Source organism: Cydia strobilella, chromosome 25 (assembly GCF_947568885.1).
Source record: "Cydia strobilella chromosome 25, ilCydStro3.1, whole genome shotgun sequence".
NCBI lineage: Eukaryota > Metazoa > Arthropoda > Insecta > Lepidoptera > Tortricidae > Cydia > Cydia strobilella.
Genome location: NC_086065.1, coordinates 1,032,090 through 1,056,463, shown reverse-complemented (window position 1 = coordinate 1,056,463; position 24,374 = coordinate 1,032,090). Strand labels below are relative to the sequence as shown.

General features: G+C 39.4%; 2 protein-coding genes across 3 annotated transcripts in view; one reads left to right on the top strand and one right to left on the bottom strand.

Moving 5' to 3' along the window:
- LOC134752918 (ATP-dependent zinc metalloprotease YME1L) overlaps nt 1-6,602 on the bottom strand; it is a 31,003-nt gene extending 24,401 nt beyond the window's left edge. Inside the window, exons 1-6 of the mRNA XM_063688700.1 lie at nt 6,398-6,602; nt 5,802-6,297; nt 4,514-4,666; nt 4,082-4,214; nt 2,374-2,476; nt 739-949 (exon numbers count right to left, since the gene is read on the bottom strand). Of these exons, the coding sequence (XP_063544770.1) occupies nt 739-949; nt 2,374-2,476; nt 4,082-4,214; nt 4,514-4,666; nt 5,802-6,297; nt 6,398-6,433 (1,132 nt within the window). The 5' untranslated portion in view covers nt 6,434-6,602. The remainder of the gene's footprint in view (nt 1-738; nt 950-2,373; nt 2,477-4,081; nt 4,215-4,513; nt 4,667-5,801; nt 6,298-6,397) is intronic.
- Nucleotides 6,603-6,946: 344 nt separating this feature from the next.
- The window catches only part of LOC134752810 (protein daughterless), a 172,012-nt gene continuing 154,584 nt past the window's right edge, over nt 6,947-24,374 (top strand). For both annotated transcript variants that reach the window (XM_063688559.1, XM_063688558.1), the window contains exon 1: nt 6,947-7,051. In XM_063688559.1, the coding sequence (XP_063544629.1) occupies nt 6,970-7,051 (82 nt within the window). In that variant the 5' untranslated portion in view covers nt 6,947-6,969. The remainder of the gene's footprint in view (nt 7,052-24,374) is intronic.

Sequence of the window (24,374 nt, the reverse complement as noted above, 5' to 3'; positions counted from 1 at the left end):
CCTCACTCTCCGGGCACCCTGCCCTACAAGGATCTCGTCGAACTCGGGCCCGGCCGCGTGCGATTCATCACTTACAGGATCCTCATACACAGAGAGTAAGCAGACAAAACTTACTGAACAGATCCCTCACTCTCCGGGCACCCTGCCCTACAAGGATCTCGTCGAACTCGGGCCCGGCCGCGTGCGATTCATCACTTACAGGATCCTCATACACAGAGAGTAAGCAGACAAAACTTACTGAACAGATCCCTCACTCTCCGGGCACCCTGCCCTACAAGGATCTCGTCGAACTCGGGCCCGGCCGCGTGCGATTCATCACTTACAGGATCCTCATACACAGAGAGTAAGCAGACAAAAGTTACTGAACAGATCCCTCACTCTCCGGGCACCCTGCCCTACAAGGATCTCGTCGAACTCGGGCCCGGCCGCGTGCGATTCATCACTTACAGGATCCTCATACACAGAGAGTAAGCAGACAAAACTTACTGAACAGATCCCTCACTCTCCGGGCACCCTGCCCTACAAGGATCTCGTCGAACTCGGGCCCGGCGGCGTGCGATTCATCACTTACAGGATCCTCATACACAGAGAGTAAGCAGACAAAACTTACTGAACAGATCCCTCACTCTCCGGGCACCCTGCCCTACAAGGATCTCGTCGAACTCGGGCCCGGCCGCGTGCGATTCATCACTTACAGGATCCTCATACACACACAGAGAGTAAGCAGACACAACTTACTGAACAGATCCCTCACTCTCCGGGCACCCTGCCCTACAAGGATCTCGTCGAACTCGGGCCCGGCGGCGTGGAAGAACGGCACGCGCGCCTCGCCCGCCACCGCGCGCGCCAGCAGCGTCTTGCCCGTGCCCGGGGGACCCACCAGCAGCACGCCTTTGGGCAGCTTGCCCCCGAGGGATGAGAACTTCTCCGGGGACTTTAGGAATTCCACCTGGGAAAGGAGAATGTTTTTCAAATGTTCTTATACTTCGAAACCCGGAAAATAAGAAGAAAACGACGACTTGTAACGTACATAAATGATTATTTAACTTATAGGAGCCACTTTTGGAAGGTAAAAGAGAAAATAAAAAATTATATAAATAAAGTAACTAAATTATAATATTAATGTGTAATGTATACTTCAGTACACACTAGATAGTATAAAACAAAGTCGCTTTCCGCTGTCTGTCTGTCCCTATGTATGCTTAGATGTTTAAAACTACGCAACGGATTTTGATGCGGTTTTCACCTATCGATAGAGTAATTCTTGAGGAAGGTTTTAGTGTATAATTTGTAAAAAAATTGTGTAACCCTTGCGAAGCCGGGGCGGGTCGCTAGTATCAAATAAAACGGCTGATTGTGAGAATTTCCCAGCCCTACCCCCCCCCCCCCACATCTTCGAAACAACTGGGTCTAAAATTTTGAAAAAAAATACACAAAATAGTTCTTTAAATTAGAGGAAAACCTACGATAAAGATCGCTCTAGGAAAAAATAAATAAATGTGTAAACTGAAATAGATGTCATATATTAAAGAAAAAGTGACGAAGCCGCCAAGGTGGCGGAGTCGCCTAGGGGTTCAAGGCGTTAGCCCGGATTCCTAAAGACGCCGGTTCGAATTTCGAATCCGGCCTTCACCACTGGAGGACTTCGTCACTTTTTCTTTAATATATGACATCTATTACAGTTTATAACACAAAACAAGACCCCAGATGCGTTGGGACGACGACATTAAGAAGACTGTGGGGAAACAGAGGCTCCAAGTCGCACAGAACCGCGACGAATGGCGCAAAATGAAGGAGGCCTACACCCAAAGGGTAGAAAAAGGCTAAAGAGAGAGAGAGAGAACACAAAACAAAAATATTTAATTGATCCCATGCCATGCCCGGTCCGTCCAAGTCGCCGAAATGAAGATGCTTCGGTGGATGTGCGGAGTAACGAGGCTTGATAAGATACGCAACGAGCACGTTCGCGGTAGCCTCGGAGTACGTGATATCGCCGATAAGCTACAAGAGAGTCGACTGAGATGGTTTGGACACGTGAAAAGAAGACCTCCTGATTACATCGGGAATGTTGCTATGGATCTGAACATTGCTGGGTCCAGAGGAAGAGGAAGATCGAAGATGAGATGGGCAGATACCATAGCAAAAGACATGAGGGCCTGCGACGTTTCAGTAGACGACACGTCCGATCGTGCGAAGTGGAGAGAAAAGACAAGAAAAGCAGACCCCACAATCAGATGGGAATAATAATGCTAAGGAGGAGAGAGATCCCAAAATTGTGTAAAGACGTGTGATTACATTACCCTTTTGGTCTCAGGGTCAGATTCTCACTCGCAATTGGCCGCTTCTTTATTTATTTTAAAGCAGCCCACTCACCACATCCTTCAGCTCCTGTTTGGCCTCATCAGCACCCTTGACGTCGTCGAAGGTCACGGAGATGTCCTCGGGGTCCACCTCCACCTGGTTGCCCAGCTGGATCCTGCTCGGAAGGGATGGTAGATTGATTATTTAGTTCATACAGTAAGTACACTACATGGCGACTATTTTGAGTGTAACACTCATCACAATGAGGGCTACCGTTTACGTGCTCACCAGTTGGTGCCACTGTAGATGTAGGTCCAGAAAAACAGATCTCAAAATTCTATATCTATTGTTTACCATGATTAATCAAAGATGGACAAAGATTTACCGCGATCATAATTTTAATTTAATTTTTTATTAGCCTACTTTGGTGTCCCACTGCTGGGCAAAGGCTTCCCCTCGTTTTCTCCACTCGACCCTGTCATCGGAATTTTCCCACTATTTGGGGTAGACCATGAATAAGGAGTGAAAATTCCCGATAAAAAAGCTTGAAACCCCTCAAATCTCTATGCATTTGACATTTTGAAAGACCTCCAATAACACTAGCGCCCCTAGCGGCGAAATTAAACGCGGTAGCTCTCATTGCAACATCCAGAGACAACATCAAATATGTTTTGAACATTCAAGAAAATCTAGGATTTTTCGTGATCAATTGCCATGCTAGGCCCCTGCTCTTAACAAGTTTTCTAGGGTGCCACAAAGTCATAGGGTTTCGTCAGTTTCATGTAAAATTATACATAGAATCTACATTTTTCACTTAAAAAAATAGATTGGAAACGACGACAGCTGTCATCTCAATACACATTTTGCGTTGCTCAGTATCAAGCGCCCCATTTCCAATAAAAAAACCAAGCCAAGTGCGAGTCGGACTCGCGCACCGAGAGTTCCGTACTTTTTAATATTTGATGTTATAGCGGCAACAGAAATACATCATCTGTGAAAATTTCAACTGTCTAGCTATCACGGTTCATGAGATACAGCCTGATGACAGACAGACAGACAGCAGAGTCTTAGTAATAGGGTCCCGTTTTTACCCTTTGGGTACGGAACCCTAACAATTAGCACACCTATCACAATCTTGGCAGTCAATGTGTTAAGGTTATAAATTATATGAAGATGACAGAGGACACCGTACCCAACGTATATGAAAAATACTATTAAGTACATTAAGTACCTTTGCTCTATGCCAGGATTGTGGTCTATTTTATTTTTAAGACTTCACTATTATGGGGTTGGCAACTGTCAAAGGTTTGCAGAAATGGCGCCATCATAGTTTGCCCCTTTTTCTATGAGATTTGGCTTAAAGGGCTGGCATCCAGGGCATTAAAAAAACAAAAAATTGACACAATTCTAGGGATTGACAGGGCAAGCTATGCTGGCGCCATCTGCTAATTATATTATTAACGTTCTGTCACCCACTTCCCGCTTTTCTAATTTTTGTATTCGTCATGTGTTTGTCTGTGATGTTCATAACAATTATTAGTTTTTAGGTTTTCCCAACCACACCTCCCAGACTACCGAACATTCTCCTCACGTGTGAAAGTCAAAAACCGACATTGGCAAATTCACCCCGTGCAAAATTGCGGGGAGTAAAAGCCAGATAGAATAAAAAAAAAAAAAAAGGGCAAGCTATGCTGGCGCCATCTGCTAATATATTTCGACCGGCCAACCCCATTTCTTTGAAAAATAAAACGTGCAAATTGTTGTGGCAGTAGATAGTTACCGGAACACAGTGCCGCTGACGGAGGCCATAAGACTCACGAAGATGGCCAGGAACAGCACTATGGTCAGCAGCTGCTGCACCACCTTCAGGTACTTCGAAGCCTTAGTGCCGCGCGCATTGTCGGGGTGGGAACCTGGAGAATAAACATTATTTTATTTCTATGAACGCCACTCCTATCGTGTGGCGAGTTATTCTGAACCTTGTCTAAACGCAAAGGGATATTGGCTGGCGGTTTTCAAACTACGTTGCAAGGCTTATTTACTGGACCTCCAAAAGGAAGTCATGTACACTTTTGGTTGAGTGACGATCTATAGATATTTAATTTTAGTTAAGTTAGCACATGTTATGTCTAGGCTAAACACTATTTAGGCGACGAGACAATTGGCTCCAGTCTGTGTTAATAAAATTAAATAAAAGATAAAAAATACTTACCAGCTAAATATCCCTCAGCAAAGGCAATTTTGATCTTATCCTTCTGCTGACTAGTGAGTGGGGAGTCATCTCCGAGCAGCTTCTCAAGGCGCGGCGCCACATCAGGTCCTAAAGCTTGCTTCTCCTTACTGGTTGGGGGCTCTGCTGCAAACCCTGGTGTATTTTGGTATGTCAGTAATTAGAATGATTATGTGGAAATTATACAGTTAAAGTAAATAAAAATGTGTCGTTTTCAAGCTAAAGGTACCACATTGTCACTTGCCATAAGGACGCTCTGACAGGTTTTTCGTATAAAGATACAAGCAATTTTCGTCCTTATGTTAAGCGACAATGTGGTACCTTTAGCTTGAAAACGTCACAAATAAATACACCACAAAGTACATACATAACACATAATATTTATTGCTTTAAGAGATTTAATATCTGGGAGACCGAGCTTTTCTCGGAAGACATAAAATCTCAAAAATGCGCGTGTTCCCAGAGATAAGACCTAGCCAGATCGATTTTGCCCCCGAAAACCCACATATAGCAATTTTCATTGACATCATTAGAGCTGTTTCCAAGATTACCGAAATATATATATACAAGAATTGCTCCTTTAAAGGTATACGATTCCAGTGAATCTATGGTAAATATATGGGTGCTTGCCTGAAATAAAATAAATTTTTTTTTTTTTTTTTAGAGCAGTTTAAATTAGGACATACAAATTCACCAAAACACATTAACATTCACTAATAATATTTACCTATGTAATTTTCTCTGTCTGAAATGCAATCTGACTTAAGTACCATATTGTTTGAGTAAAACTAGTCTGTGGCATTGGCATAATTAAAGGGTGAGCAGACAAAATACTGCCTGCAAATCTTACCTATCTATTTTGAATAGCCTAGCTAGGTTAGGGTGCGAGAATACATTTTAAACTTGCAAGTGCACCCCTGCTTTAGCACTAATTGTGACCTCATAATCCTTCTTTGCTTTTGGAATTTAGCATCTGTATTATAAAAACAGAGTTTAGATACTACGGCCTTGATGCTGTTATGCCACAAAAGTTGCCCCTAAAACCATTTTATTATTAGGATCATCATCATGATTCTCATGTTATTAGTTCTATTTTATTTATGGAAAACTAGCTATACCTACTATGTTAATTATACAAAATATTTATGACACAACTCATGTTAACCATAATGAAATTAATAACAACTATTATTTCATCTAATTACTCACACAGTTATCACACTGTTCTGTCTAGTCAACATTCCTACGAATTTATCTTATTCATACTGACCGAAGAACTTACGCAGTCTATTAATCAGGTTCGGGTTCCGTTTCAGGTCCGCGTGGATCCCTCTCTCCGTCTTAAAGCCTCGCACTTGGATGTTGAAGCCCCTCTGCTGGATACTACTCGATAATAACCCCACAAACTGATCAGTGAAGCTGAAAAAACCTCTTTGTGTAGGTTGGGCCGACCAACCATTTTTATTTTTCTCAAAGGAATCTGCTGATACATAAGAGATCTTTCTAGGGGACAGGTACCGCTCTGCGTCCCTTGTAATTCGCGGGGATGATGCAAGCGAGCGGATGTCCACTTTCTTCAATTCCACTAAGACATCTTTGTCCAAATTCTTGACCGCCTCTTGAAAGCTTTCCTTGCAAATTGTTGCATCATAAGTCAACGCCGCGCTCTCTTTCCGTTTAACATTCTTGTTTTTACCATAACTGTGCTTTCTGTGCCTGAAAACACTGGAGTAGCGGGCTGATAGTTGGCTAAAACTAACTAAAATCTGCAACGATACAAAGGTTATGATAATGACAAACAAGATCACGATTTTAGCAGATTATAGTTATTATACCATTTCGGGAATACCGTGGGGAATACTATACCTGATTTTGGGTGTTTATGGAATTCAGTGAGAACATGTTACATGTAGCTGGATTTTTGTTTTGCGAGTGCACTCGAAAATTTTGTAGGCTCTTACGTCAAACTTAATTTTCGTAGCAAAATATGGCGAACAGACACATTTCTTCTATGACCTCTATGGGTCAGACTTGGAATTTATTCTGGACTTGGATAAAAATCTCCTGCCACTCGCTCGATAGTATTAAGTTTTTCGACAAGTACATTGAATAAGTAAACGAATTATTGATGTATTTATTTTTTACAAGTCTTATATTAACATCATGAAATGTTACTAAACATTGACAGAGGCTAAAGAAGAGAAAATTTGAACGTTAAATTTTGTTTAAAAATTTACTTCATTGAACGGAAAAACAATTTAGACAAAAATATTAATTTTATTTAAATATAAAAATATTTATTACTGAAAGATTAATTCAAATTTTGATTTTTTTCCTACATATATTTTGTGAATGCATAGACACATTGAAACAAAACTTTTTTGAATGGGTAATTAACCTCTACATTGTCTGTGATATATTTGGCAGTAAAATCCAAAATGGCGACGAGCGATGACGAGCCTATGCATTTATATGAAGTTTTTCAAAACTGTTTCAATAAAATAGCGAATAAACAACAAGGTGAGTGAAAAAATGCATACCGTGGATCGTCTCGCATTTCTCGATTGAACTTTTGCGGTCAAGTGAAGTGTTTCATTGTGAAATTGGACCAAAGTGTTTGCGTGTTATGCCATTTTCAGTGTTGAAACGCAACAGCATTTTTTCAAAATACGCCCAAAATCTTCACCTCACGTGGTTGAAATTAATAATTATAGTATATACATTAGTCAATGAAGGCGATATGGTCATCCAAAAGGTTTCTACACGGGTTTGTAAGCCTGAAAAGGCTATGTTTTGATCACAGAGTGTATTGTCAAAATGTGCCTTACCATTGTGTCTCAGTTGATTTTCAGAGCAAAGCTGAATTGTTTCGCGAGTTTTATTTACTTTGACGTAAACTCTGACGCTTCGAGCAGGTAAACTAGGCTTTATTGACCGGCAGTATTTTTAAAACAGTCGAATATTCGTGTTTAAATTATGTATTCTGTCTATGCATCTCGCTTGGGATGGAGACGATGGAGTCGTTTCTAGGGTATATTGATACATAGATGGCGAATTGCCGTTTTTATGTTCTCTTTATGCCCATGTTTACAGTATGAATTTGTTTATTTACTCATCGTACGCTCGGACTAGAGACGCGAATGTCGGACGCTATAGTATACATAGACTTAGACGTACTAAGAGTCGAGGAGTCATAAACAAACTTTAAAAAAATATACAAGCGGTATCATTATTCTAATTCGGAACAAAAATATCGAAACTTTATTTATGGATTCTTATCTACTTGTTTGATTTATTGTTGCTGGCTAGGAGAGATAAACAATGGATTTGTTTTATGGATCATAATTTTTAGATAGGCTGTATAATTTCAGAACCTATGCCTTTTCATAGGTGAATCTATTTTTGTTTTATCTTAGTTAATTGTTTAAGTATTAATTTGGACTATTCTGTCTCTCTCATGTGGTAGTATTATCAATACAATAAAAGGGACAAACAAAGTTTTTTTTTACTGGTTACTGACAGATTTGGTAAATTAGTTAGCATAAAAAAGTTAATTTTTACTAACCATGTAAAATACTTTGTTCAAGTCTACAACTAGAGGTGTTTTCTGCTCTCTACTTTTTTCCTGTAACCTCATATTGTGTCCATAGTTTTTTTTTCTTTACTTTCATCTGCCATCGGCTTTCTTAGCCATAATCATGTATGTAAAATATTTTTTTAATTATAGTGTCCATAGATATCTTTATAAAATTGTTTATAATAGACTCAACTGCCAGAGGCAATGACTCACATCTACTAAATAATTTATGTTAACATTGAATATCAAAAGGATTAAAACTAACATGGTCTCCTTGAAATAATTACACTACCCTTTATACCATTTCTATTACTCCTGTCTACTGTGCCACATACTAAAATACAGTCCCTTACTGCCTTGCACAGCTAAACTGTGGAATTAACTTTCACCTGCAGTATTTCTGGACCGATATATATTATATTATATTATTATAAAGTTATAGGCGAACAGCTATTTAGCTGATGAGCCTATCCTCGTAAGGCCCACCATACAAAGTTTCCCTATTTTTAATATGAACCTTATTAGGTAGTAGATTAGGGTGACTTTCGTTTGTTTTAGAAAACAATGAAACAAAAGAAATGCTACTTTATGTAGTTTTTGTAAGGTTCGAATTGGATTGAAACAGAGTGTACATTGTAATGCACACTGGGCCTTACGAGGTTATGTCACACGGTGTCCAGTGTAATATAATATAGTTCAAAGTTTGTATAGTCATATCACATCACTTAAGTAACATCAGTCTAACTTATTGCTTAAAAGCCATTTGTCCAATCTGTTTTTAAACACATTGACCGACAGAGCAGACCTACGAACTTCAAACCTTAAAGAAAAGAGTGTACGCCCATCTTCAAGTCCTGTAACACACTTGCAACCCCCTTGGTGTTGCAGGTGTCCATGGGCGATTTATAACATAATTTACTACTTACTCCGTTGGCTCAGCGACCCAAAATGAGACTTGGCCTCCGACACAAGACAGCGCCACTTTTCTCGGTCCTGTGCGACCGCTCGCCAATTGGTGACTCTAAGTTCGCGCAGATCCGCCTCCACCATGTCGCACCAGCGATACCTGGGGCATCCGATAGGACATCTTCCTGCTGGGCGGCCCAGGTATGCTCTTTTCATCTATAACATTAAAAAAAACTAAATTTAAAAACCCCTTTACATAATCATAACAATGCCATGTGCACAGTTACATTAACCTATCTATGAGTAATTGCTAGCTACAAAAAATCACCACTAAATCGGTTGGTTCATTTAGCGGATCGTTCGGGACATTCAAGTAAACAAAAACCGGCCAAGTGCGAGTCAGACTCGCGCAGGAAGGGTTCCGTACCATTACACAAAAATCGGCAAAAAAATCATGTTTGTTGTGTGGGAGCCCCACTTAAATATTTATATTATTCTGTTTTTTAGCATTTGTTGTTATAGCGGCAACAGAAATACATCATCTGTGAAAATTTCAACTGTCTACCTATAACGGTTCATGAGATACAGCCTGGTGACAGACAGACCGACAGCGGAGTCTTAGTAATAGGGTCCCGTTTTTACCCTTTGGGTACGGAACCCTAAAAACTATCCTGAACGCATAAACCTTCTCTTCCAATGTGGTTAAAAGAAATAAAATTTTATACGCCACAGCCATCATGTACCTTAACTGAACATAATAAGGTCTAATTCAGGTCATCAGCACATGTTATAATTGTCGTAGAGCTAGGCTATTGAAATCAATATGAGCTGACAATCAGTCATATGTCCTTGTTCTCATTTTTGCAGTAACTTTAAGCTTTAATGGACTAGTATAAATAATATAATTAATGATACAAATATGTCTGACGCCAATGTCTGTCTGTTTGTGTGTCTGTCTGTCGGTCTGCCTGTGGCTTTGTAGCTCTCCAACGGATTGACCAATTACTATGCGTTTTTCTTTTACGTGAAAGCCTGTTTCCTTGCGGTGGTTCTTAGCTATGTTTGATAGAAATCGATCCAGCAGTTTGAAGTGTATATAGCTTTTTTCAAAATGATGTATAGAATTTTTGGCTTAAAATTGATTTTGTTGGCATATAGCCACAGAATAAATAATAGTACTTGGTACAAAAGGGTCACTCTCTAACAAAACGCGTCTATCACGACAGATATGACCGCTAGGTGGCGCAAGCAGTCGTCCGTTCCGTAGCGGTGCGCGGCAACTACTATGGCTAGACACCAACATTGGTGTAGGCCGCATGTATTGGTAGCGACGCGACGATATCGCGGAGTGAGCCACGCCTGATATAGCGTAGCGGTTTTGTTTAATTTAATAGTTATTAAACCTTATTTTAAAGACAATAGGGTTGACCGTTGGTCAGTTGAGTTTTTGTTAGTCCCGGTCGGTGGTTTCGTAGTCGTCGTAAATACGTTTTTACGTTCCCGTGAATTATCGCGGTTGTTAAAAACAATAAAAACTATAATGGGTGCTTACGATGCGCTATAGGCATAGATTACCTTACGTAATAGACACCGCATTATTAAGCGTTTAAGCATTAATAAGTTAATAACTATGGAAACACTGAATACTTGCCCCAAATACTCTGTGAGAAACCTACCCCGTGTTGTATAATTTATGGGCATTTTCACGTAAAAGTGTACCATTAATACTACTCAGAATCACGAGGACTATCGATTTAAAAGGAAAAAAAAATGTGTCCCCAAAAAATTACAGTTTTGTAACGCATTTTCACATACATTTTGTATGGACCGTTACAAAACGGACACCTAAAACTTATCTGAAAACCCCCTTATACCTACTGATCCTATTTAAATGGTTTGTAGAATGACAGAGTCACGTTGTTCTGTTTATTTACATTCTAAACACAAAAACAATCAAATAAGATCCCAATAGAATAAACAGGGCTATAACCGCGAAAATCGAAGTTCGCAAATTGCGGGCATTTTTCTCTGTCACTCAAATTACGCCTTCATTGGAGTAAAAGAGAAGGATCCCCGCAATTTGCGAATTTCGGTTTTCGCGGTAGCCCCTCAGTCTAATTGTCTGGCGCTTCACACACCTTACTTCATTCAGTAACCGAAGACAACGCACCAATACGTAGAAGTGATTAGCAGAGATAATACAATTGGCTCTCTCAAAACCTAGCTCCTTCATGCCATTTTCCCCTTCTCTCGTACTAAATTGAGCAGGTTTAAAATAATAGGGTATTCCACAATTTTTTATTAATGGTATCAGTCGATCAGGTTTGTTTTGAGGATAAAATGTTAGTATGGGACCCATTGTCTTAAAGCAATACAAAAGTCACAAATGATGGTCAAAGTCTGGCACCCGCACTTTACTGACGAAACGCTTCTAACAAATTGGCATTACATCGTGACGTCAGCATGTAAAGTCGCTATTGCTTAGAAACCGTGGAAAACCAGGAAATTGCGAATTTGTCGGTGAAATATTGCGTTTATGTATATTGTTGCTATACAATATATTTTTTTAAAGTAAAAAAATCGAATCGTCAATTATTTTTTTTAGTTAGGCTTTCAATTTATTGTGATAAAAGGCTAATTTTCTATCCATTTAACTAGATTTAGTTAAAATCAATAAACCCTATTATAAAATATTCAAAATAACGGAGCCATGGGACGCGAGGTCTAAAACTCAGAGCCACAACTTTAATTTTTGTTCGTTACAAAATTAGTATTATTCGATAATTGCCCGCTGGTTTTGTGGCCCTGCGCAGGCGCCGTGGGAAAGCGTTTAATTGCGCGTAATGAATCACGGTTAATAGATACTATGTGCGAAGGCCGCCACATGTGTCTATACTGGACGGTCTGAACCACAGAATAAGTACAGTTTAACCCTAATACAATTTCTTTAATTAGTACGCTTTTCCGCTTAAGAAGCGTTTTGCGATTGGTCTCTTTGGGATCTTCTTAATCTAATTTGCCTAATTCTCAAATTAGGCATTCCGCTGGAAATCGAGTTCTACAGTGTACATAAGTTATTGCCACTCATAAAGAATGCCTAAATAGTGGTTTCCACACCTTTTTTTAGTAAAAAAAACCGGACAAGTGCGAGTCGGACTCACCCACCGAGGGTTCCGTACTTTTTAGTATTTGTTGTTATATAGCGGCAACAGAAATACATCATCTGTGAAAATTTCGACTTTCTAGCTATCGCGGTTCATGAGAGACGGACAGAGAAGTCTTAGTAATAGGGTCCCGTTTTTATCCTTTGGGTACGGAACCCTAAAAAGGAGTTTTCCAGTCTTATCTTGACTCCTCAGATAAAATAAGTACCTCATCATAACTCCTGTAAATTTTTTGGCCTCTTCATTTGCCAACGTAAAGCTAGCTATTACTTTAAATAGTTCAAATGTATACGTGTTTACATATTTACTGCGTGTTTGCACAAGTGTTATTAATTTGTTCCGACAAAATCCACACGATTTGGTCACGCCCTCTATTCTGTCTTCTGGAAGGTTCTTTATGAAGATCGATTTGAAAAAAAAAAACAACGACTAAATCTGTTCCTGTGTGTACATTAATAGATAGAAAATTAGAAATTAATTAGTTGCCAGATCGTACCTTTTAGTATGATTTCACGTACTTTTTGAACAGCATGCGTACTTAAAACGTACCCCGCCCAAAACCGTACTAAAATCGTACTTTTTGGCTAAACCGTACATTTCAGTACGATTTTACGTACTTTTCGTATGAGCGGTTCAAAAATAGGCCAAAATGGCGTAGAAATAATAGTGACAGACCATAAAAGTACGATTTATTTGCGTAAAAATTTGTGACTTTTTTGTTGTGGTATTTTTGTACCTTACTATTTTGCGTACTAATGTAGTTTTCGTGGATTATCAGTTAAAAAAATCACCCGTTTCTAAAACGCTTTTGCTGTTTATATTGTTTGGAACAAAAAATTAAATTGTACTTTTTTTGGTAAAGTCGTACCTTTTTTAGATCGGGGTCGTATTTTAGTTTTCAGTGCTCTGGCAACACTGGATTAGTATAAACGCGCAATACAAAACTAAGCACAGTCAGATAATTAATAATAAATATTATGGGACAATATCAAATCGACCTAGTCCCATAGTGAGCTCAATCAGGCTTGTGTTGTGAGTAGGTACGTTTCATATTTCTAAGGTAAGGTACGTATAATAGATACATATAATATCTGGGAGACCGAGCTTTGCTCCGAAAACACATAAAAACTCAAAATGCGCGTTTTCCCAGAGATAAGACCTCGCTAGATCGATTTTTCGCCCACGAAAACCCCCATATAGCAAATTTCATCGAAATCGTTACAGCCGTTTCCGAGATCCCCAAAATATGTAATTATATATAGATAAATAGATATACAGGGTATCCTTAGCCATTGGACAAAGCCGAAATGTACATATGCATTAGGGTATTTAGAATCAGTATACCAAGTATCATAACAACCGGTGTAGCGGTTACGAAGAAATAAACAAATTACGATTTTTTACTTTGGAGCAGCCTGTATGTGTTAGTAGCTCCTGAGGTAATAAATAGTATGAAACCTTCTTCGACCTTATTAATTCTCTTTTTTATTTATGACATTAGTAAGATTCTTGACAAATGTCATCATTGCCACACATTTTCGAACAAGTTGTCAAAAACACTGCCAATGATTAATACAGTATGTTTCTTTTTGTTGTCGATCATTGGAATTAATTTTTGTTTGAAAATTTATTCGTTTATCTTTTGTTTTAAATTAAAAAAATATTAACGTTAGGGCATTCCTCAGAAGTAATACTACGTGGGATTTCAGGGTTTGTCCAATGGCTAAGGTCACCCTGTATACAAGAATTGCTAGTTTAAAGCTGACGATGTAGGGCAAAAACTCACGAAAAATGTGACTTGTGTGACCATCAGGTAACACTGCTACTGCCGCTTTTTATTGCCACACCGCTCGCTGCCGACATGTCCAGGGACACCCTCGATCGCGGTCGCGTACTGTGCCAGGAATTTCCTTTCGCGAATGATTTCTGGCGTGCAGCGTCGAAAAATGATTAGGTACTTTAGATTAGAACAAAATCTCCCCTGGACCCTTACCCATAGTGTTGTGTTCCTGCCGGTGAGTAAGGTTGCCAGAGCTCAACTAGGGAGAGGAGTGTTAGGGTCGGCAACGTGCATGTAACTCCTCTGGAGTTGCAGGCGTACATAGGCTACGGAGACTGCTTAACATCAGGCGGGCCGTATGCTAGTTTGCCACCGACGTAGTATAAAAAAAAATCTCCCTCTACCGTAGCCGATTCGAAGTTGTCTTCAAAAATTTCATTTTCTATACAACCTTTTAAGGTCAATTGTATTTTTCAATAAAAAGCGCTGGTGGCCTAGCGGTAAGAGCGTGCGACTTTCAATCCGGAGGTCGCGAGTTCAAACCCCGGTACGAGACCAATAAGTTTTTGGAACTTATGTACGAAATATCGTTCGATATTTACCAGTCACTTTTCGGTGAAAGAAACGTCGTGCGGCAAACCAGACTAATCCTAAGGCCTAGTTTACCCTCTGGGTTGGAAGGTCAGATGGGAGTGGCTTTCGTAAAAACTAGTGCCTACGTCAATTCTTCGGATTAGTTATCAAGCGAACCCCAGGCTCCCATAAGCCGTGGCAAAATGCCGGGATAACGCGAGGAAGATGATGTATATATCAATAGATGATCTACTCAATTCGACTTTACCATAGTGATTGAAATCAGGACTAACTACTTGTAACTACTATATATAGTGGTCGTGGTACTACGTAAACGAAATTAATAACTAGCTTAAATCTAAAATAGGCCCTTGAGGCATTGTACCAAGGATGCTGGCGGCATTTCCCCGCTATCGCAATGCTGATACGTTGTGCGAGGAAGCCGCCAGCTCTTCGGTCACCAGTTACGTCAACCAGACGCTTCGAGACTAACTAACTTAATAAAATTCATCAAGATTAGAATTATGATGGTCTTTAAAGTCTTGTTTAGGGTACATTAGTGAAAAACGTGACCTGATATGCCCTATGTAAGCAATGCGTCGTGTCGCGCCAATCACTGCCATTGAGCATCTCGCCTTATCCGTACACACATACCCGTTATGGCGACCGACACAAGATAAGAGAGGGAGCGGTAGCGGGTGGATGAGAGATAGCAGAATGAGGAAAGCAATGCGACGTGTCGCGTCAATCATAGCCATTGAGCATCTCACCTTATCCGTACACACCCGTTATGGCGACCGACACAAGATAAGAGGGAGCGGAAGCGATAGCGGGTGGGTATGAGAGGTGTCCGAGTTAGTCCGACCCAGCGGTGTCAGCATGGTTGCATTTTTATCACCTGTCACTATGCCTATCACTTTCGCACTTACATATATACTTGTTAGAACGGGACAGGCATGGTGACAGGCGATAAAAATGCGACCGTACTGAGCCCGCAGCTCAGCAATGTTGTGTGGCGACAATCATTGCCATTGAGCATCTTGTCTTATCCGTACACACCCGTTATGGCGACTGACACAAGATAAGAGAGGAAGCGACAGCGGTAGCGGGTGGATGAGAGATAGCGGACTGAGGAAAGCAATGCGTCGTGTCGCGTCAGTCATTGCCATTGAGCATCTTGCCTTATCAGTACACGCCCGCCACGGCGGCAGACTCTAGATAAAAGAGGAAGCGGAAGCGGTAGCGGATGGATGAGAGGTAGTGGACTGAGAAAAGTCTCATGTGGCGACCTGGCGACAATCAATGCCATGCAGCGTCTTACCTTATCAGTACACAGCTAGTCAGATTCAGATAATGCGATGCGAGAATGCGAAAGTAACTGTCTAGTCTGTTAACATTCATGGCTAAACTGAAATAATTTTGATGAATAAGAAAGCTTCCTGGGCCTCTATTATTGAAATGCACCCCTTAGGGCAAGGGCACAGACCGACTTCTACGCAGACGAAGCCGCGAAGCACAGCTAATAAAAACAATAACAATTCTGCATAATATAATCTGTGATATTATGGGTCAGCCGCATTCGAGGGAAGCCAGTACTGTCAAACTGGTTTAATTTGGCAGACACAGTACTTGTACAGTACACAATATTACTCATTATTATTTACAACGTCGGAGGTAAATTTAATACTTATTTTACGCGATTAAGTCCCGTCGTTGTAAAAATAATGAGTAAAAATCGTGAAAGTTTAAATCAGTGTTTCACAATATTACTATTTATCGCTACCGCCTGTAACTTGCGACCTTCTAACAAGTTTTACCACCCTTTGACATATTTTGTACCTGTAAATATTAATTTATTTACTTCATTACTTAGTAATCTACGGGGTGTTCCGATTTATTTTCTACAATAAGTTTTCCTGTTAGGATGTTCTGATCTGATTTGGATTGTGATCTTTTAGAATAGAATGTTGACATGTAACACACACGGCCCTCCTAGTGGTAAGCGGTCACCGTAGCGTTGCCGACCCTTTAGAAACCTAAGGCCGCTTGTATACGTTCATCGTTTTCACCTGGTAATAGACCGTTTTACGCGACTACGTCCAGTTTTGTATGTGGCTACCGACGGCTAAACCCAAGAAAACATCGTCGCCTAAAGCTACCTTTCCACTAAGGCGTAGATGAGAGACGTGCGGGAATCAAGTGAATCAACCAATAGCATTGGGATAACCTTCGACGTCACCTCTCATTTCCACACGTCTCCAGTCCAGCACAGTGGAAAAGCTGCTTAAAGGTGCGACCACACCGCTGCTTAAAAACAGTGACGGTACGGAATCGCAGTGACGCACCGCAAGCGTACCGTTTTTATCGCATGCTCTCCACAGTCCACACCGTTGCTCAAAACACGCCGACGGTGCGGAATCGCGTCATAAATGTCACGATTTTATCGCAAAGTTTACGGCACGTCACTGCGACCGTCGGCGTATTTTGGAGCAGCGGTGTGCATGGCACCAAAGATAGATATAACTCCGTAATAGATGGATACAGTCTAAGGAAAAAACGTGCCTCGAAAATCACGAAAATTTGATTCTCGATCAGATGTCGCTACTACCTTTGGCCTACTCTCGTATAGAGGGCGTTGACGGTTTCGTTTGTTATTTAACAATTTTAACGCATATCAGTGAAAGAACATGGGTCAAAATAATAAAAATAATTAATGCAAATAAAAAAAAATATTTATCCATATTTAAATACATTTTATCGTATTTTTATAAATCTTCATTTTTAGTTTTAAAGTGTGTCGATAGATGGCAGTGAATTTACTGTGGTTACAAAATTTACTATGACAGTACCGCTCTATAATATTATATCCTCTTTGATGGCACGCAAAAAAAACGGTACGCTTACGGTGCGTCACTGCGATTCCGTACCGTCACCGTTTTTAAGCAGCGGTGTGATCGCACCTTAACACGTACTTAGGTGGTTAGTATAGATATAGACGAAAAGAGTTAAGGGTTTCCGGCAAGCTCGGTTGTCCATACAAACGTAGTTCTGCTCTCATTTTAAAACGACTAGCTAGATTGCTCTGAAACTTTGTACTTACAATAGGATAAGGTATATCTATGTCTGTAATTAGTTTATGTAGCTTCAGTTTTTCATACAAAACTTGTTTTTGCACTGTTTCGTTTGTTTTATAAAGTGGAGCTATATAAACTAATTTCAGACCTAGGTATACCTCATGTGATTGTATGTGCAAAGTTTCATTACAATCCAACACGTAGTTTTAAAATGAGAACGGAATTACGTTTGTATGGGAAGGTGCAATTCGGCCGAGTTTACTGGGAACTTTTAAGGAATCGAATCTTACTAGGTACCACTGGATCAGCCTGTGACTATGCTCCGTATAAGGCCCGGCACGGCGTGGAAAGTGTTACGGGGCTCGCATCCATCATACGCCTGTCAAATGTTGCGCACAACTTGCTTAAATAACTAACGGGTAATATGAATAATCAAGTAAATAGTCAGAATAGGTATAGGTGGGAGCGCGACTTTCAATCAAGAGGTTGCTGGTTCAAATCCCGGCTCGTACCAATTAGTTTTTCGGAATTTGTGGATGATGTATTGATGTATCATTTGATATTTTTGACACGCTACCGCTAGATCAGTCGCTTTTCGGAGAAGGAAAACATTGTGAGGGCACAACTCTAAGGGCGAGCAGTACCTAATTACCTATCTGTTTGCACCTCCTATATGAATCTCTTACAGGATTACGATATAGCGAGATATTAAGTCACACTAATGGATTTTATTTCATTTCAGTTTATAATTTATGAATGAATTAGGTCCACATATTGTTAGTTTTTAGGGTTCCGTACCCAAAGGGTAAAAACGGGACCCTATTACTAAGACTCCGCTGTCTGTCTGTCTGTCTGTCCGTCTGTCACCAGGCTGTATCTCATGAACCGTGATACCTAGACAGTTGAAATTTGATGATGCATTTCTATTGCCGCTATAACAACAAATACTAAAAACAGAATAAAATAAATATTTAAGGGGGGCTCCCATACAACAAATGTGATTTTTTTTGCCGTTTTTTGCGTAATGGTACGGAACCCTTCGTGCGCGAGTCCGACTCGCACTTGGCCGGTTTTTAGCTTAATACGTATATACGTAATATTTTTTACGTAAATAGTAGTGTGACTACAAAAAACTAAATAATTTTGTTTCAAACGTTTTTTTCCCCAACTATTTATTACTTATTATTAACTTTACTTATTTTCAAACTTAAACTATCGTGAGACATATTTCAAAATATTTAGATCAGTACGGTTTCACTCACTATCACGACGACGACGACGACGTACAACCGCCGCAGACACTCGTGCCTGAGGAAGGATTCCCAAAGAATCCGAAACATGTCGCCAAAAGCGACTAAAAATAATAGTGAGTGAAACCGTACTGATCTAAATACTTAACTTATTTTAGTTAACAACGCTAACCTCAACAGTTTAATACATGTAAAGGGTCACTGAACACTAAACTCAATATGTCCTTCACTCAGCACCTTATCAACTAAAAGCTAGGCTATCTCGAACGAGGCCGCCATGGCCTATACAAAGCATATAATATAACGTCCTAACCGCCGCGCTTTTCGATGCTAGATAATGTTCTTTTTATGGTACGACCGGCGTTGCTTGGTTAATTAGGTTGCAGTAATGGTTAGAATGTAGGTACATTGTAAGAAACACTACATGCTTTAGATTGGAGCTTTAATGTTTTGAATTATCCACGGTTAGTTTCACCACAGAATAAATAATAGTACTATCGTACAGAAAGGACACTTCCTACAAAACCCAAGTTTGACAGCGGTTCAGGGACGAATCACGCTGTCCCTTTCTAATGTATGGCACTATCCCTTTCGGCTATTTAAGGATTTGCCACACTGGATGCGTTCTGCGGACAGCGGTCAGGTCAAACTTCAACTTCAAAGGTTGCTGTCAATGTTTCATACATAATGCGGGTTTGACCTGGCCGCTGACCGCAGAACGCATCCAGTGTGGCAAATCCTTTAGGGTTGTCAAAATTCAAGTTACCTATTATCTTATCTGTGGTCGCGCATGCAAAGGTACGTCAAGTTGTGTCAACCCTAATAATTGCTCGGAGCAATGCTGAGCCGAACGGAGCCGAGAAAGCCCGAAAGGAGGAGTGTCCCACCACTGGTTTCTTTACTTATATTGACCGGGATATAGACCGTGATTACCTTTATTGTTTTCGAGCTCCCGATATTTCTACGCAGTTACATGCATCTTGTCACGGTCCATATCCCGGTCAATATAAGTAGCTTTAAGGGTCTCCGGCAAGCTCGGTTCTCCATACAAACGTAGTTCCGCTCTCATTTCAAAACGACTAGCTAGATTACTCTGAAACTTTGTACTTACAATAGAATAAGGTGTCTGTAATTAGTTTATGTAGCTTCAGATACCACAATCATAGAGTAACTCATACTAGAGCGGTACTGTCATAGTAAATTTTGTAACCCCAGTAAATTCACTGCCATCTGTCGACACACTTTAAAACTAAAAATGAAGATTTATAAAAATACGATAGAATGTATTTAAATATAGATAAATGATTTTTTTTATTTGCATTAATTATTTTTATGATTTTGACCCATGTTCTTTCACTGATATGCGTTAAAATTGTTAAATAACAAACGAAACCGTCAACGCCATCTATACGACTGTAGGCCAAAACTAGTAGCGCCCTCTGAACGAGAAACAAATCTTCTTGATTTTCGAGGCACGTTTTTTCCTTAGACTGTATCCATCTATTACGGAGTTATATCTATCTTTGCCACAATTTAAAAAATACAGCGAATTTAAGTTTTTCATACAAAACTTGTTTTTGCTCTAGTTCGTTTGTTTTATAAACTGGAGCTATATAAACTAATTTCAGACCTAGATATACCTCATGTCATTGTATGTGCAAAGTTTCATTACAATCCAACACGTCATCATCATCTTCCTCGCGTTATCCCGGCATTTTGCCACGGCTCATGGGAGCCTGGGGTCCGCTTGACAACTAATCCTAAGAATTGACGTAGGCACTAGTTTTTACGAAAGCGATTGCCATCTGACCTTCCAACCCAGAGGGGGAAACTAGGCCTTGTTAGGATTAGTCCGGTTTCCTCACGATGTTTTCCTTCACCGAAAAGCGACTGGTCCAACACGTAATAGTTTTAAAATGTGAGCGGAACTATGTTTGTATGGGAAGGTGCAATCCGTGCAATTTGGCCGAGCTTGCCGGGGACTTAATGTTTGTCACGTAAGTTATTTAGTGCGAAGTTAAAACTGTATGTGTTCAAAGGCAAGCCTTTGATGTCGTGTCAAATAATTGATTCCCTCTAGTGCTCACTCAGAGACTTTGAAGCTCCATTTTTGTCACGTAAGTTATTTAGTGCGAAGTTAAAACTGTATGTGTTCAAAGGCAAGCCTTTGATGTCGTGTCAAATAATTGATTCCCTCTAGTGCTCACTTAGACTTTGAAGCCCCATTTAGACGGTTCAACAACTTGCAAGTTGCATGTAATATTCGATACATTGCTACAGAGCGGAGCCCGTACATGTCATGCCTGTGACGGAAAAATGACGTCACGCTACCTAGAGTATGATTCAAATTAGTCTGCGTCATAATTAGGGTTCATCCATTAATTACGTCACACGAATTTCTAGGTTTTGTCACACTTGGTCACATTTGGCAGTGACCCCCTGTTGTGACGTCACATTTTTTCAATGAAATCGGCAAATCGAATTAATTATTATTAATATTTTGACGAAAGAAATATTACTAATTTTATAACCCAAAACTAATTTGGAAAGATAAATTAAACGAATAAAAACGATTATCGTTCAAAAAACTTGTTATTTAACTTCTTTTTCTTCTTGTTTTTTCTTTAATATATGACATCTATTACAGTTTTGTTATTTAACTGTACAGCGAATAAAATAATTTAAAGTGACGTCACAAAGTTTGTGTCTCCCCCCTCCCCCTTGTCACAACATGTCACATTTTCTTCTTGTTGCAGTCCGTCTGTACCGGCCCTTAGAGCCGAATTCCATAAATTATCTTTCTGCCACTTTATGCGATTTAAAAAACCGGCCAAGTGCGAGTCGGACTCGCGCACGAAGGGTTCCGTACCATTACGCAATATTTATTTTATTCTGTTTTTAGTATTTGTTGTTATAGCGGCAACAGCTGTCACAACTTTCACGGTTCATGAGATACATGGTGACAGACGGACAGACAGCAGAGTCTTAGTAATAGCAAAGATAGATATAACTCCGTAATAGATGGATACAGTCTAAGGAAAAAACGTGCCTCGAAAATCAAGAAAATTTGATTCTCGATCAGAGGGCGCTACTAGCTTTGGCCTACTGTCGTATAGATGGCGTTGACGGTTTCGTTTGTTATTTAACAATTTTAACGCATATTAGTGAAAGAACATGGGTCAAAATCATAAAAATAATTAATGCAGATAAAAAAAATATATCCATAATTAAATACATTTTAGCGTATTTTTATAAATCTTCGTTTTTAGTTTTAAAGTGTGTCGATAGACGTTACAAAATTTACTATGACAGTACCGCTCTATCTTATTATATCCTCTTTGGTAATAGGGTCCCGTTTTTACCCTTTGGGTACGGAACCCTAAAAAGCACTAGTTCGCAGTACGTGCCATTAGGTATTCCTATAACACAGGTACAGTCGCCATCAGATATATCTGAGCGGCCAAGGTGGTCACAAATATCTGAACACGCCTCTATTGTCAAGGCGATAGGTGCGTGTTTAGATATTTTTGAGCACCTCGCCTGCTCCGATATATCTGATGGCGACTGTACTTGGATTTATTATTATTTATAAGACTTCACTGCCAATTTAGACTTATGATTGACAAATTTATTAGCTCCAGCTATCGGAGAGATCTTGATTGATCTTGTTTTTATCATTTGTCGCCTCACTATTAAGGGCATAGCCTTTTAGTGATCTGAGTTCTAAGAAGTGTTGCTGTTGATTTTATATTTTTATGATCTGAAGAGGAAATCTAGTTCAATAAATAGTGCTTTTTAATCTTTCATAACATTGAAACATACATATGAATTATGAAGGTATGTTGATATGGTTTGGACACGTGGAAAGAATGAGTGAAAGAAGGCTAACAAAGAGAGTGTATAAGGGAGAGGTAGAAACGGGAGTTGGAAGGGGCAGACCTCGGCGGACTTTCTCTGATCAGATCGGGGACATCCTGAAGGCCAGGTCAAGAGCACCCTAAACCGGCGAGCGTGTAAGAGGAATGTTATGAAAGTGAAGGAAGCGAAAGAGGTATGTCAGGATCGTAGCAAGTGGAAATTCGTGGTCTCTGCCTACCCCTCCGGGAAATAGGCGTGATTATATGTATGTATGTACATATGAAATTCATATGTGTGTGGTCAATAATACTTTGAATATTCAATCAATGTTAATTACGCAGCTTAGCTTAGTTTAGTTGAATCCTATTTTGGTATGATAATTGCTTACGTATACTCTTTACTGTTATCTGAAAGGATACACTACTATTTCTCACGACCATAAAGTAACTTATACTAGAGCGGTACTGTCATAGTAAATTTTGTAACCACAGTAAATTCACTGCCATCTGTCGACACATGATTAAAACTAAAAATGAAGATTTATAAAAATACGATAAAATGTATTTAAATATGGATAAATGATTTTTTTTATTTGCATTAATTATTTTTATGATTTTGACCCATGTTCTTTCACTGATATGCGTTAAAATTGTTAAATAACAAACGAAACCGTCAACGCCATCTATACGACATTAGGCCAAAGCTAGTAGCGCCCTCTGAACGAGAATCAAATTTTCTTGATTTTCGAGGCACGTTTTTTCCTTAGACTGTATCCATCTATTACGGAGTTATTATATCTATCTTTGCGTATACTCTTTACTGTTATCTGAAAGGATACACTACTATTTGTCACTACTAATTTTTTTTAATACAGTTGCTCAAAAAGTGCTACTTTACGTAGCTGTTTAGCGTGCGGAAAGTTGGTTTTCGCGAACTAGTGCTTTTTACTTTTCCATTTTTTTTAAATTTATACTTGTTCCAATTCATGACTACTTATTGATGAGTGTTAATATTAGTTTCCTTTAAACGTCGTAATCAACATAAAAACCTACTGTTAATGTAAGAATACGAAAAATACACATATTTTATAATTTAATTACTTACCTCATCACTCATCATCATTATAACACGTTTATTTTTTAATATTGAATATTGAAAAACCGTTCTTAATAAGTTGTCTGAATAGAACGGAAAAGCTGCCGAAACGCCTGTCAAAGAAGAAGCGTTTTAAGTTTCCAAAGTTTTTATTCCTTACTTGTTGTTTTTATTTATTTTATTGATTTTATTTTATTGATTAAAAAAATTACACAGCATTACAGTAGGTACTAATGCACTGCGAAATTTAGGACAGAAAGTAATACATACAAACAAGGTACAGTATACAATCTGGGACTAGGTAGGTATGACATTTTTTTTTTTTACACAAATTCAAAGAAACGAGGTATATACACAAAATAAAACAATATACAAAGAAGATATGGAAGATTAGAATTTTTTCGCAACTGTATTAAAAAACGTCGTTCAATACACGTGCGGAAATGTCATTCTTCACTCGTCCCGAGTCTTGCCACGAGCCGTAGGCGAGACATCTCGGTACTCGTGAAGTAATGACATACTTTCCGCACTAGCATCGAATTGTACTATTAAAATATTCCTAACTC